Source organism: Oryza sativa, chromosome 1, assembly GCF_034140825.1.
Source record: "Oryza sativa Japonica Group chromosome 1, ASM3414082v1".
Lineage (NCBI taxonomy): Eukaryota > Viridiplantae > Streptophyta > Magnoliopsida > Poales > Poaceae > Oryza > Oryza sativa.
Genome location: NC_089035.1, coordinates 28,187,997 through 28,200,033, shown reverse-complemented (window position 1 = coordinate 28,200,033; position 12,037 = coordinate 28,187,997). Strand labels below are relative to the sequence as shown.

Genomic DNA, 12,037 nt, shown 5'->3' with positions numbered 1-12,037 from the left:
GCACGCGTCCGGCATGCTCGTCCTCTGTTTCTCACGCGACCCTCCGTTTGGGCTCCTCCGCTCCGCCTCCGTCTTCCGCTTCCGCCCCTCCATCTCCTCCTCCTTCCCCACAACACCAGCTAAGAGAGAATTCAATTTTCAAACCAGCCCCAAGGTCCAAAACCCAGCTCACCTTCCTTCCTCCCTCCCTCACCGCCGGCTAATCCGCCCCCAGATCTAGCCCTAAAACCCAAATGCCACTATGACGACGCCGCGGGCCTCCCAGCGCCGCGGCGGCGCGGCCGCGGGCGGCGCCTCACCGGCGGCGGAGCCGTACAACATCATCCCCATCCACGACCTCCTCGCGGAGCACCCGTCGCTGCGGTTCCCGGAGGTGAGGGCGGCGGCGGCAGCGCTCCGGGCGGTGGGGGGGCTCCGCCCGCCGCCCTACTCGGCGTGGCGCGAGGGCCAGGACCTCATGGACTGGCTCGGCGCCTTCTTCGGGTTCCAGCGGGACAACGTGCGGAACCAGCGGGAGCATCTGGTGCTCCTCCTCGCCAACGCGCAGATGCGGCTCTCCTCCGCCGACTTCTCCGACACGCTCGAGCCCCGCATCGCGCGCACCCTCCGCAGGAAGCTCCTCCGCAACTACACCACCTGGTGCGGCTTCCTCGGCCGCCGCCCCAACGTGTATGTCCCCGACGGCGACCCGCGCGCCGATCTGCTCTTCGCGGGGCTCCACCTGCTCGTGTGGGGGGAGGCCGCCAATCTCCGCTTCGTCCCGGAGTGCCTCTGCTACATCTACCACCACATGGCGCTCGAGCTTCACCGCATCCTCGAGGGCTACATCGACACCTCCACGGGCCGCCCCGCCAACCCCGCCGTGCACGGCGAGAACGCCTTCCTTACCCGCGTCGTCACGCCCATCTACGGCGTCATCCGCGCCGAGGTCGAGTCCAGCCGGAACGGCACCGCGCCCCACAGCGCCTGGCGAAACTATGACGACATCAACGAGTACTTCTGGCGCCGCGACGTGTTCGACCGCCTCGGCTGGCCCATGGAGCAGTCGCGGCAGTTCTTCCGCACGCCTCCTGACCGCAGCCGCGTGCGGAAAACGGGCTTCGTCGAGGTCCGCTCGTTCTGGAACATTTACCGGAGCTTCGACAGGCTGTGGGTGATGCTGGTGCTCTACATGCAGGCCGCAGCCATCGTGGCGTGGGAGAGTGAGGGGCTGCCGTGGAGGAGTCTGGGTAATCGGAACACGCAGGTGCGGGTTCTCACCATTTTTATCACCTGGGCCGCTCTCCGCTTCCTTCAGGCGCTACTGGATATTGGTACACAGCTCCGGCGTGCTTTCAGGGATGGCCGCATGCTTGCTGTGCGCATGGTGCTCAAGGCCATTGTGGCAGCTGGCTGGGTTGTGGCGTTTGCGATCTTGTACAAGGAAGCCTGGAACAACAGGAACAGCAATTCACAGATTATGAGATTCCTGTATGCAGCAGCAGTGTTTATGATCCCAGAGGTCCTTGCCATTGTGCTATTTATTGTGCCGTGGGTGCGGAATGCATTGGAGAAGACAAACTGGAAGATATGTTATGCTCTTACATGGTGGTTTCAGAGCCGAAGTTTTGTTGGCCGCGGTTTGCGTGAGGGCACCTTTGATAATGTCAAGTATTCTGTCTTCTGGGTGCTTCTGCTTGCTGTAAAGTTTGCGTTCAGCTATTTTCTCCAGATCAGGCCTCTCGTGAAACCTACACAGGAAATATATAAGTTGAAAAAGATTGATTACGCTTGGCATGAGTTCTTTGGCAAGAGCAACCGATTTGCTGTGTTTGTATTGTGGCTTCCTGTGGTGTTGATCTATCTCATGGATATCCAAATTTGGTATGCTATCTTCTCTTCACTGACGGGTGCATTTGTGGGGCTATTTGCACATCTGGGGGAGATCAGGGACATGAAACAGCTGCGTCTTCGGTTCCAGTTCTTTGCAAGTGCAATGTCATTCAACATTATGCCAGAGGAACAGCAGGTGAATGAACGCAGTTTCTTGCCCAACCGGCTTCGAAATTTCTGGCAGAGGCTACAGCTACGTTATGGCTTCAGTCGATCATTCCGGAAAATCGAGTCAAATCAGGTGGAGGCACGGAGATTCGCTCTTGTTTGGAATGAGATAATTACTAAGTTCCGGGAGGAGGACATTGTTGGTGATCGCGAAGTTGAGCTTCTTGAGCTCCCACCTGAGCTGTGGAATGTGCGTGTAATCCGCTGGCCATGTTTCTTGCTCTGTAATGAGCTATCACTTGCACTTGGTCAGGCAAAGGAGGTAAAAGGACCTGATCGCAAGCTTTGGAGGAAGATCTGCAAGAACGATTATCGTAGATGTGCAGTGATTGAGGTATATGATAGTGCAAAGTACTTACTGCTTAAGATAATCAAGGATGATACTGAGGATCATGGGATTGTGACACAATTGTTCCATGAGTTTGATGAATCCATGAGCATGGAGAAGTTCACTGTGGAGTACAAGATGTCTGTACTGCCAAATGTGCATGCAAAGCTTGTTGCTATATTGAGCTTACTTCTGAAGCCTGAGAAGGACATTACCAAGATTGTCAATGCTCTGCAGACTCTCTATGATGTTCTGATTCGTGACTTCCAGGCTGAGAAAAGGAGCATGGAACAACTGAGGAATGAAGGTTTAGCACAGTCAAGGCCTACGAGGCTTCTCTTCGTGGACACTATTGTTCTGCCTGATGAAGAGAAGAACCCCACCTTCTATAAACAAGTAAGGCGCATGCACACAATCCTGACCTCAAGGGATTCTATGATCAATGTCCCAAAGAACCTTGAAGCTCGTCGAAGGATTGCTTTCTTCAGTAATTCGTTGTTCATGAACATACCACGGGCCACCCAGGTGGAGAAGATGATGGCCTTCAGCGTCTTGACGCCATACTACAATGAAGAGGTGTTGTACAGCAAGGACCAGCTCTATAAGGAGAATGAAGATGGCATCTCAATCCTGTACTATCTGCAACAAATCTATCCTGATGAATGGGAGTTCTTTGTAGAACGTATGAAGCGTGAGGGGATGTCTAATATCAAGGAGCTGTACAGTGAGAAGCAGAGGCTGAGAGATCTCCGGCACTGGGTTTCATACAGGGGGCAGACACTATCACGTACTGTGAGGGGAATGATGTACTACTATGAAGCTCTCAAGATGCTGACATTTCTTGATTCTGCATCTGAACATGACTTACGGACTGGATCCCGGGAGCTTGCTACTATGGGCTCATCAAGGATAGGATCTTCGAGACGGGAAGTGGGTTCTGATGGGTCAGGATATTACAGCAGGACATCTTCGTCACGTGCATTGAGCAGGGCAAGCAGTAGTGTAAGCACCTTATTTAAAGGCAGCGAGTATGGGACTGTCCTTATGAAATACACTTATGTGGTTGCATGCCAGATTTACGGTCAGCAGAAAGCTAAGAATGACCCTCATGCTTTTGAGATTTTAGAGCTAATGAAGAATTATGAAGCACTACGTGTTGCCTATGTTGATGAAAAGAACTCCAATGGTGGTGAAACAGAATATTTCTCTGTCCTTGTGAAATATGATCAGCAACTGCAGCGGGAGGTTGAGATTTATCGTGTTAAGTTGCCTGGACCACTGAAGCTTGGTGAAGGCAAACCAGAGAACCAAAATCATGCACTCATCTTCACAAGGGGTGATGCTGTCCAAACTATTGATATGAACCAAGACAACTATTTTGAAGAAGCTCTCAAGATGAGAAATCTGCTAGAGGAGTTCAATCGCCATTATGGAATTCGCAAGCCAAAAATCCTTGGGGTTCGGGAACATGTTTTCACTGGTTCTGTGTCTTCTCTAGCTTGGTTCATGTCTGCCCAGGAAACAAGTTTTGTTACTCTGGGGCAGCGTGTTCTGGCAGATCCACTGAAGGTCCGAATGCATTATGGCCATCCAGATGTCTTTGATCGTCTTTGGTTCTTGGGACGAGGTGGTATCAGTAAAGCATCAAGAGTTATAAACATCAGTGAGGATATATTTGCTGGGTTCAATTGTACCCTCCGTGGGGGTAATGTTACACACCATGAATACATCCAGGTTGGTAAAGGAAGGGATGTGGGGCTCAATCAGGTTTCCATGTTTGAAGCCAAGGTTGCTAGTGGCAACGGTGAGCAAACTTTGAGCAGAGACGTTTATAGACTGGGGCACAGATTGGATTTCTTTCGGATGCTCTCTTTCTTTTATACAACCATCGGGTTTTATTTCAACACAATGATGGTGGTGCTAACAGTCTATGCATTTGTATGGGGGCGCTTTTATCTCGCACTGAGTGGTCTTGAGGCTTTCATCAGCAGCAATACTAACTCCACAAATAATGCAGCGCTAGGAGCTGTCCTTAATCAGCAGTTTGTCATACAACTAGGCATTTTCACTGCACTGCCCATGATAATTGAAAACTCACTTGAACATGGGTTCCTCACTGCAGTTTGGGATTTCATAAAAATGCAATTGCAGTTTGCATCTGTTTTCTACACCTTCTCGATGGGAACGAAGACACATTATTATGGGCGGACAATTCTTCATGGAGGTGCAAAATATCGAGCCACTGGCCGTGGTTTTGTTGTGGAGCACAAAAAATTTGCAGAAAATTATAGGCTGTATGCTCGTAGCCACTTCATCAAAGCAATAGAGCTTGGTGTGATATTGACTCTTTATGCTTCTTATGGTAGCAGCTCTGGGAACACATTAGTGTACATCCTGCTGACAATTTCCAGTTGGTTTCTAGTTCTTTCGTGGATTCTTGCTCCATTCATTTTTAATCCTTCAGGATTGGATTGGCTGAAGAATTTTAATGATTTTGAGGATTTCCTAAACTGGATTTGGTTCCGGGGTGGAATCTCAGTGAAGTCAGATCAAAGCTGGGAGAAGTGGTGGGAAGAAGAAACTGATCATCTTCGGACAACTGGTCTGTTTGGGAGCATATTGGAAATCATATTGGACCTTCGGTTTTTCTTCTTTCAATATGCAATTGTTTATCGGCTACACATTGCCGGTACAAGCAAAAGCATCCTTGTCTACCTTCTTTCCTGGGCATGTGTCCTGCTGGCTTTTGTGGCTCTTGTGACAGTTGCTTACTTTCGCGACAAATATTCAGCAAAGAAGCACATACGTTACCGGCTTGTCCAGGCTATTATTGTTGGTGCAACGGTGGCTGCTATTGTTCTGTTGTTAGAATTCACAAAGTTCCAATTCATTGATACCTTTACCAGCCTTTTGGCTTTTCTTCCGACTGGCTGGGGAATCATATCTATTGCTCTGGTATTCAAGCCTTATCTGAGGAGGTCTGAGATGGTCTGGAGAAGTGTGGTTACTTTGGCACGCCTATATGATATAATGTTTGGAGTAATTGTTATGGCACCAGTAGCTGTGTTGTCATGGCTGCCTGGACTCCAGGAGATGCAGACGAGGATCCTGTTCAATGAAGCATTTAGTAGGGGACTACATATTTCCCAAATCATTACTGGAAAAAAATCACATGGAGTTTGAGGTATGATATGTGGTACATAATCCATCCCTAAGGTCAGCTCATTAAATGTCTGAAACTGATTGATAACCATTTACATCTTGAGGCTCCTTATCCCATTATTCTCCATTCATTGGTTATTACAATCTCAGTTATTATGTTTTAGTCCTGTTAGTTCTGTTTGAACATTTGATTGAATTGGACGTGTTCTCTAACATGCAGCTTATAAGCTAATAGGGTTATTAAATGATTTTCACTTGCGAGTGTGTTCACTTTTCAGTTTTATTAAGCTGTCTTTCATACTTTCCATACATTTGAGTCGATACTACTGGCAAACTCACACGAAACGTTGCACATATTACGATGTACTGATGTCCAAACTTGTTGGCTTGATGCTTGGTTATTAGCAAATTGTTTTTTTTAATTGGTTGTTTCCAAATTAAGAAAGTTGATCACTACTTTTATGGGCACTCAACCTGGAACATATGTGATAAATGGAATTAAGTGCCAACACTTCACTGCCTGGAGGATAAATTCATTTTGAGATAAATTTTCTTGTATTGCTCCAATTTAAGATGTGAGGCTTATCACGATAAAAGCTGGTTTGTTACTGCTTGTTTGTCAAGGATCATTTATGCAATCTGTCAGTTTTTAATGTTGCCTTTAGCACCTCTGTTGCATTTTTTTTAACTCTCTATTGCTAGTGCTTTTGCTAGCTTTCAAGTTATATCATGTCCCCTAGCAATGATCATGAACATTTGCAATTTTTTCTTTCAGCTGGATTCATCTTCCTTTTCTGAAAATGACCTGCCTTGATGGTATTCTATTGGAACGCTGCCCTTCTCAAGGTATGTTACATAGATTGCTCATGGTCAAATAGTTTTACCAAATGCTGTTTAAACTTAAACTAAAATTGAGATTGCTCCGCAGGTTCATACAGGCTTCCCAGTTTAGATTAGATGGATGCTAGTTCTATGTACAGGACTCTTTATCTTGATTCTTCTTAACTCAATTTACACATGGATTTCTATGGTAGAGATGATACAGTCGATCGAATGGGTTGTCAATTTGGTTTATATTCATGGTTCGAGATTTGGTAGCTTATTAGAAATTTTGTAGCGAAACAGAGCTGTACAAACTTTATCGTGAATGCACCTGCTTATGCCGTGCGTAGATCTCTTGAGGTGGCTGCCCTTTTTGTTGTAAAGTTTATTGTTTGCTGTTTGCGCATACCTGCACATACACCTTCATTGTGGTGAGATAGTAATTTTGTACTCCCAACTGTCATTAGAAATGCCATTTGTTGGCTCGTTCGAGCATCAGCATGCTGAATCCGAATGGTTCTACATCTATCTGGTCAATGTGTTTTGTTCCCGCTGATGGCTATGCTGCGCAGGTTTTATACAACGTACCGTTATCGTAAACCTCTTCCGAGGTATTTTGTCGGTTTTCATGAAAAACTGGTGAAATTTGGATAAATTTTGTCAATAAGCCGGGTTAAAACCTCAAAATCCCGAAAACCGCGGTTTTCTGACAGTGACACGTATAACTAAATCTTGGGCTTGCCCCGCCGCTCGTGTTCACAATTATGCGTGTGCGGAGCTGTCGTTTCCTCTTCTCAAGTCATTGCCTTATATTTTCCTCGTTTTTCAGCAACTAGATTGGTAAGATGCTCGTTTCACCACTGGAACGAGTTTTTTTAGTTATTTCGTGCTATTTTAAATTTCGTACTGATTGAGGCTATCCGCCGCTGCAACGATTGACAGCGGAAGTTATAATTTCCTTCTGCCCATCGACATCATTTGCTATCCACTAACCCTCGAAGCACAATAATGCAATCCAGCGATCTCTGTTATTTTATGCTACCTTCGCAGGGTTGAACTTGAACCTGAGGGCGCCCACGGAGCTAAACTGAGCCTTTTGACACAGGTAACGGCATTAGCTCTCACAGGTGCACTCACAAGTGATAAGGTTACAGTTCTCGAATGGAATTTTACCTCTAAGCACTTGAGATGCAGATGCAGATAACCAAGACAATTTGGCACTTCGATGATTTTGCCTACTCTATAAAGTACGAGATGTGATCTGAGTACGATATGCGCATATCCTTGGTCATCCACGTTGCAGGCCGGGTCAGTCAGCGCGGAATTCCGCGGCAGCCGTCGTCCACACAAAGAGCAACGCTATTGCGGAATCGCAAGGGCAGATCATGAAAAGAAAGTAGAGACTCGGTCCCAAGACTCCAAGCACAGCATTTTTGTGTGTTTCACATCAGTATCTGCCCAATTGCTAACCCTGGAGACATTTTTGCTGAGTTGATTCGATATAAACGGTGCTTCTGCATTTGCCTTTGCATTGTACAACATGTAACAGCTTTTATGTTTGTACAAACCAATGTTCCTAGACAGTATGGAGAGGTACAACAACGAGTTACAGTCAAGGTGTGGCTACCCGTTAATTCATAAAAAGCAATGGTACAGGGCAGCTGACATAAATTAAGGTGTGTATCATGCCCAAATCAACTTCGCGCTTTACTGAAGCGAAAGAACAACGGGGCACCAGAAGCACATCCATCTCACTGTTGACGAAATCAGATTCACCAAATCAGGTGGAACATTGCGCTTTTATGGGAACCAGCGAGAGGAAACATGCATCTAGCAAGAAAAACTAGGGCTACTTGAACAGTCAGTCTTCAAATAAAGTGGAGAGCACCAGGCCTTGCACAAAGGTTGCTCTGTCAGTGGCTTGTTTCCGCTTTTGTTCCCTTTCCTCACTCGTGAGCGATGAGTCGATCCTGCCATGGAAAAAATAAATATTTCATATTTGCATATCTCTTAAGGAGTTTATAAGCTGCTGGTTTGAAACATACTAACTGAGCACATATATAGACCTGAATGCTCTACTTTACCTAATTGGTCTGACCATCTGAATGCTAGGGGAAACGGCAAGTATTATGTAGACCTTTATAGTTGTGAATATGGTCAATCTTAGAGCTACTTAACAATTCATTGACATAATATGGACTGTTTTCATCAAATGTAAAAGCGTACAGCTAGTGAACAGTCTAAAAAATCACAAGGACACAACTGTTTAACTGGTGGTTGATAGTCTTTCTGACATATGTAACAAAATTGACAGTACCTGTCTCAGACAAGAAGGTAACTGTGAACAGTTTGTGAAAGTGCTAGCTGAAAAATAAATCATAGAGCATGGCAGGACATGGGAACTAATTGGCTAATACTCAATAGTGTTTGCTATGCTTTCCAGACAAACTAGGATGATTCTTGAAGTAATGCTGTTAGTAGTGGGGTTTTAGGTGGAAGAATATCAGGCCACTAATGTGATTCGGCTGAGCAGTGTAAATATATATACCTTGATTCCCATGGCTGAGCAGGAGTATCCTTATGAATTGATGTATCATCAGGAATAGGAACTGGTGCTTTTGATCGTTCCTCTGAATCCAATGTTGAGAAGCCCAGGCCAAACGAAGAAAGCAGAGGATCAGCAGAAATGTTTGTGGCAGTAGTGTTGCTTCTTCGCTGACGATGACCACCTCCTAGAAGTGCCTGTAACTGAGCATCCCGCAGATCTCGGCTCAGTAAAGAAAGTGCCTGGCTCTCGGGAATATCGAATCTGCGCATCCTGCGACCACTCTGTACATCACAAATAATTTTGAAAAAGGAATCAGAACATTCCTAAATAATTAAGAAAATTTATCAAAGAATTAGCATATGCTTGTGCAACAGAATAGGTATGGAAGGAGATTAACCTTGAACAAGTAACCATGTTGCATGGTGATATGATTTAACATATCTCTTGTAATCTTTTCGAAGCAGATGGGACAGGGCTGAAAGCAAAGCAAAGCAAATAAATCAGGAGAAGAACACAATGCACATTTTATATGCACAATATATGAACATAAGGTGCTGATTTAATATACTTTGAACCCAATGTGCTTATTTGATACTAAACTTAGCGAAAGATTCAAATAAGCACAATGGTTATTTCAGATTCTAGGATTTCTGCAGTTAACATCTCGAACTTCAGACGAGATTATAACATTAAAAGTATATATATGGCATTCTCAAACACCTCTGTTTCACTAGAATAAAATGAATCCAAATCTTAAAAATGGACCCCACACAACAGTTCGAGTCTTTTAAATCTAAATCACATTACCATCATTAACTTTTCTAGGTTATTTTGTGCCATTGCAAAATCAACTCCTGTTGCTGAAGTTAGATGAATAACAGAGGATTACGTTTTTAAGTCATGGTATTCATGAACATTTAGTTTATGACAACTGAGCAGCTGTCCACCAAGAGTAGGGTGCACAGTCGGCGCAGTGACATAAGTACTATAGTGGCAATCAAATAAAAAGGAAATTAGCTACCTTGTTTACAGAAGTAGGCCTTGAAATAGAACACACAACTACAAGCTAGAGCAGTCAACTACAGAAGTGAACAATGCTGGCTACTGATTTAAAACCTTCAGTCAAGCATAATCTACAGTTCTTATAAGAAATATATAATTATCCTTGCCCTTAAAACTACAACACAACTTCCCTACCTACGAATCACAAAATCACAATTTCCCGGTCCAAATCGCTAGTGTTTTCAGCCAAGTTCTGAATCCATAAGCTTATGCTCCGTAGTTGACTGATACTATACAGATACCAAAGATTCTACCTCTTTGCTCACAAACTATTGCAAGCCAAGCCATAGAGAGGCAAGAACTCAAGGCTAGAGGAGCTTTGCATAATACTATCATCTCAAGAATTTTGGCTATTTCAAGAAGATACCCCGCAAGTTTGCTACTACCGCAACTCCACAAGTAGCCCAAATATTGAGTTCATTCGCCAAGTCAACCCCTAAAGCTACAGCGTTCCTACTAATCGAACAAAAGGAGCAGCTTTGCCAGACTTTGTGCGTCATGTCATCAGAGCGTCAGAGCAAGGAGCCCTGCGGCGCAGGGCATGGCGGCGAGGAGCTCACCGAGGTGTGGGGCTCGTAGGGGTGGTCCTCCTCGAGGTGGGCGCAGAGGGACGCGATGTCGTGGTCCTCGTAGCAGTAGGGGCAGGCCACGTCCGGCCACGTCGCCTCCTCCAGCTGCATCTCCAGCTCCAGCTCCATGCCCTCGCCATCATCCTCCATCTCCATCTCCACCTCCTCCATTCCAATCCCCGCCATATCTGCGCGCCCAATCCAACGAATCAAATCACAAATCAGCAACAGCAACAGCAGAAAGCCAAACAAAGATTCGAGGGAAAAGTCGAGATGGCCGCATACCGTCGACGTGACCGAGCTGCGCCGCGTAGAACCGCTTGGCGGCGGCGAGGCTCGAGATCCAGTGCTCCGAGTCCATGATTCCCTGCTGCTGCTGGTACAACCACCACCCCGCGTTCGAGCTTAAGGCTAGACCCCCTCTCAAGCTCCCTCTTCAGCCTCCCTAATATACCGGTTCCGTGCTCCGAGTCCGAGTCCGTCTCCCTCACCTGCTCGAGCTTCGTCGGATCGCCGATCGAGTCGGACCTGAATGAATCGGAGACTTTGCCCTCGGGAAGCCTCTCGTGATTTTCTCCGAAGGGTTGTTTGTTTCTAATCCCTCACCCTCCCTCTGCTTAAGCCTTGTGGAGATTTTTTGATGGAGCGGCGGAGGAAGGGAAAGAGGAGGAGGAGACGGCGAAGCTTCTTATCGGAAAGGCGAGGAAGCAGCAGCGGGTGGGAAGAAATGGTGCGCGCCGTGGGATTTTTTTTATTTTTCCTTTCCTTTTTTTTTCTCTCTCTTTTCGCTCCACCGGCCGCCGTCCGAGTCAGCGCCGGGCGTGCCACCAAACGGCAGGCGGGCTCCGGCCTCTCCTCCCATACCACACGCCACGCCAATGACGGGTGGGGCACGCGCGCGCGCGGGCCCCGGTTGTCGGTGGACGTCGTGCGTGTCGCGGTGATCGCGTCCCGCGGGAAACCGCGTGGGTGGGGTGGAGGGACGCGCGGGCGGTAGCGGTGGTGACGCGGGCGCGGCCGTGCGGGCGGGTGCGGGTGCGCGTTGCGCGTGTGGTTGGTTTCGGTTCGTGGGGGGGATCGCTTGCGCTTGCGGGGTTGGGGTGGAGGTGGAGCCGTGCCCCGATTGCCTCGCGTGGGGGAGCCCTTTCGTTTCTTTTTTGGTGTGGAAACGACGGCTCGGCGCGGCGATTCGGTCGAGCGGACGGCGGGCGAGGGGGGTTGGCTGGCCGGTTGGGTACTTTGGGTGGGGGGGCGTGGGGTCGGTCAGTGGGGCGGCCGCGCGGGACCCCCGCGGCGCACGGGAGAAATCCACGGGAAATGGCCGCAAACGCGCGTTTTTCTGCGTGGCGTCTGTCCTCTGTCGTCCTTCACCTGCTTGTGTCGCTGGCGCCGCCGTGGGACGTAACACGGCACGGTTTTTAGAAGGCCGGTTCGTCGCGGCGGCATCCGATCCGAAACGCGAGAATTCGTTAAGCTTTTGGTTCGAGAGAGAGCCAACAACCAAAT

The 12,037-nt window shown here is 47.5% G+C and overlaps 2 protein-coding genes and 1 non-coding gene across 4 annotated transcripts; 2 read left to right on the top strand and 1 right to left on the bottom strand.

Moving 5' to 3' along the window:
• Positions 1 to 6,860, top strand: LOC4325900 (callose synthase 12). 2 transcript variants are annotated; one of them, XM_015795226.3, is made up of 3 exons: positions 1 to 5,552; positions 6,306 to 6,376; positions 6,459 to 6,860. In XM_015795226.3, the coding sequence occupies exon 1, from the start codon at positions 242 to 244 to the stop codon at positions 5,549 to 5,551; it is 5,310 nt and encodes a 1,769-aa protein (XP_015650712.1). In that variant the 5' UTR covers positions 1 to 241; the 3' UTR covers position 5,552; positions 6,306 to 6,376; positions 6,459 to 6,860. The 2 variants fall into 2 exon arrangements, with proteins under 2 accessions (XP_015650712.1, XP_015650719.1); XM_015795233.3 differs by having other exon boundaries at positions 1 to 5,584.
• Positions 3,159 to 3,238, top strand: LOC112937693 (small nucleolar RNA J33). Its single transcript, XR_003240356.1, has one exon. It is a non-coding gene; the product is annotated as a small nucleolar RNA J33 (small nucleolar RNA).
• Positions 6,861 to 7,847: 987 nt separating the features above from the next.
• LOC4325899 (protein DEHYDRATION-INDUCED 19 homolog 3-like) lies at positions 7,848 to 11,272 on the bottom strand. The gene is made up of 5 exons (NM_001401530.1): positions 10,817 to 11,272; positions 10,523 to 10,719; positions 9,298 to 9,375; positions 8,901 to 9,181; positions 7,848 to 8,322 (listed from the first exon to the last, which is right to left on the bottom strand). The coding sequence occupies exons 1-5, from the start codon at positions 10,890 to 10,892 to the stop codon at positions 8,214 to 8,216; spliced, it is 741 nt and encodes a 246-aa protein (NP_001388459.1). The 5' UTR covers positions 10,893 to 11,272; the 3' UTR covers positions 7,848 to 8,213.
• Between the last annotated feature and the right edge of the window lie 765 nt (positions 11,273 to 12,037).

Bases quoted from the DNA above. Each gene is read 5' to 3' on its own strand.
- LOC4325900 (XM_015795226.3), top strand. From the start codon at position 242: ATGACGACGCCGCGGGCCTCCCAGCGCCGCGGCGGCGCGGCCGCGGGC.
- LOC4325899 (NM_001401530.1), bottom strand. From the start codon at position 10,892: ATGGACTCGGAGCACTGGATCTCGAGCCTCGCCGCCGCCAAGCGGTTC. The intron at 10,720-10,816 runs GTATGCGGCCAT...TTGGGCGCGCAG, and splicing joins GCAGCTCGGTCACGTCGACG to ATATGGCGGGGATTGGAATG. The intron at 9,376-10,522 runs GTGAGCTCCTCG...CTTTGCTTTCAG, and splicing joins CCTACGAGCCCCACACCTCG to CCCTGTCCCATCTGCTTCGA.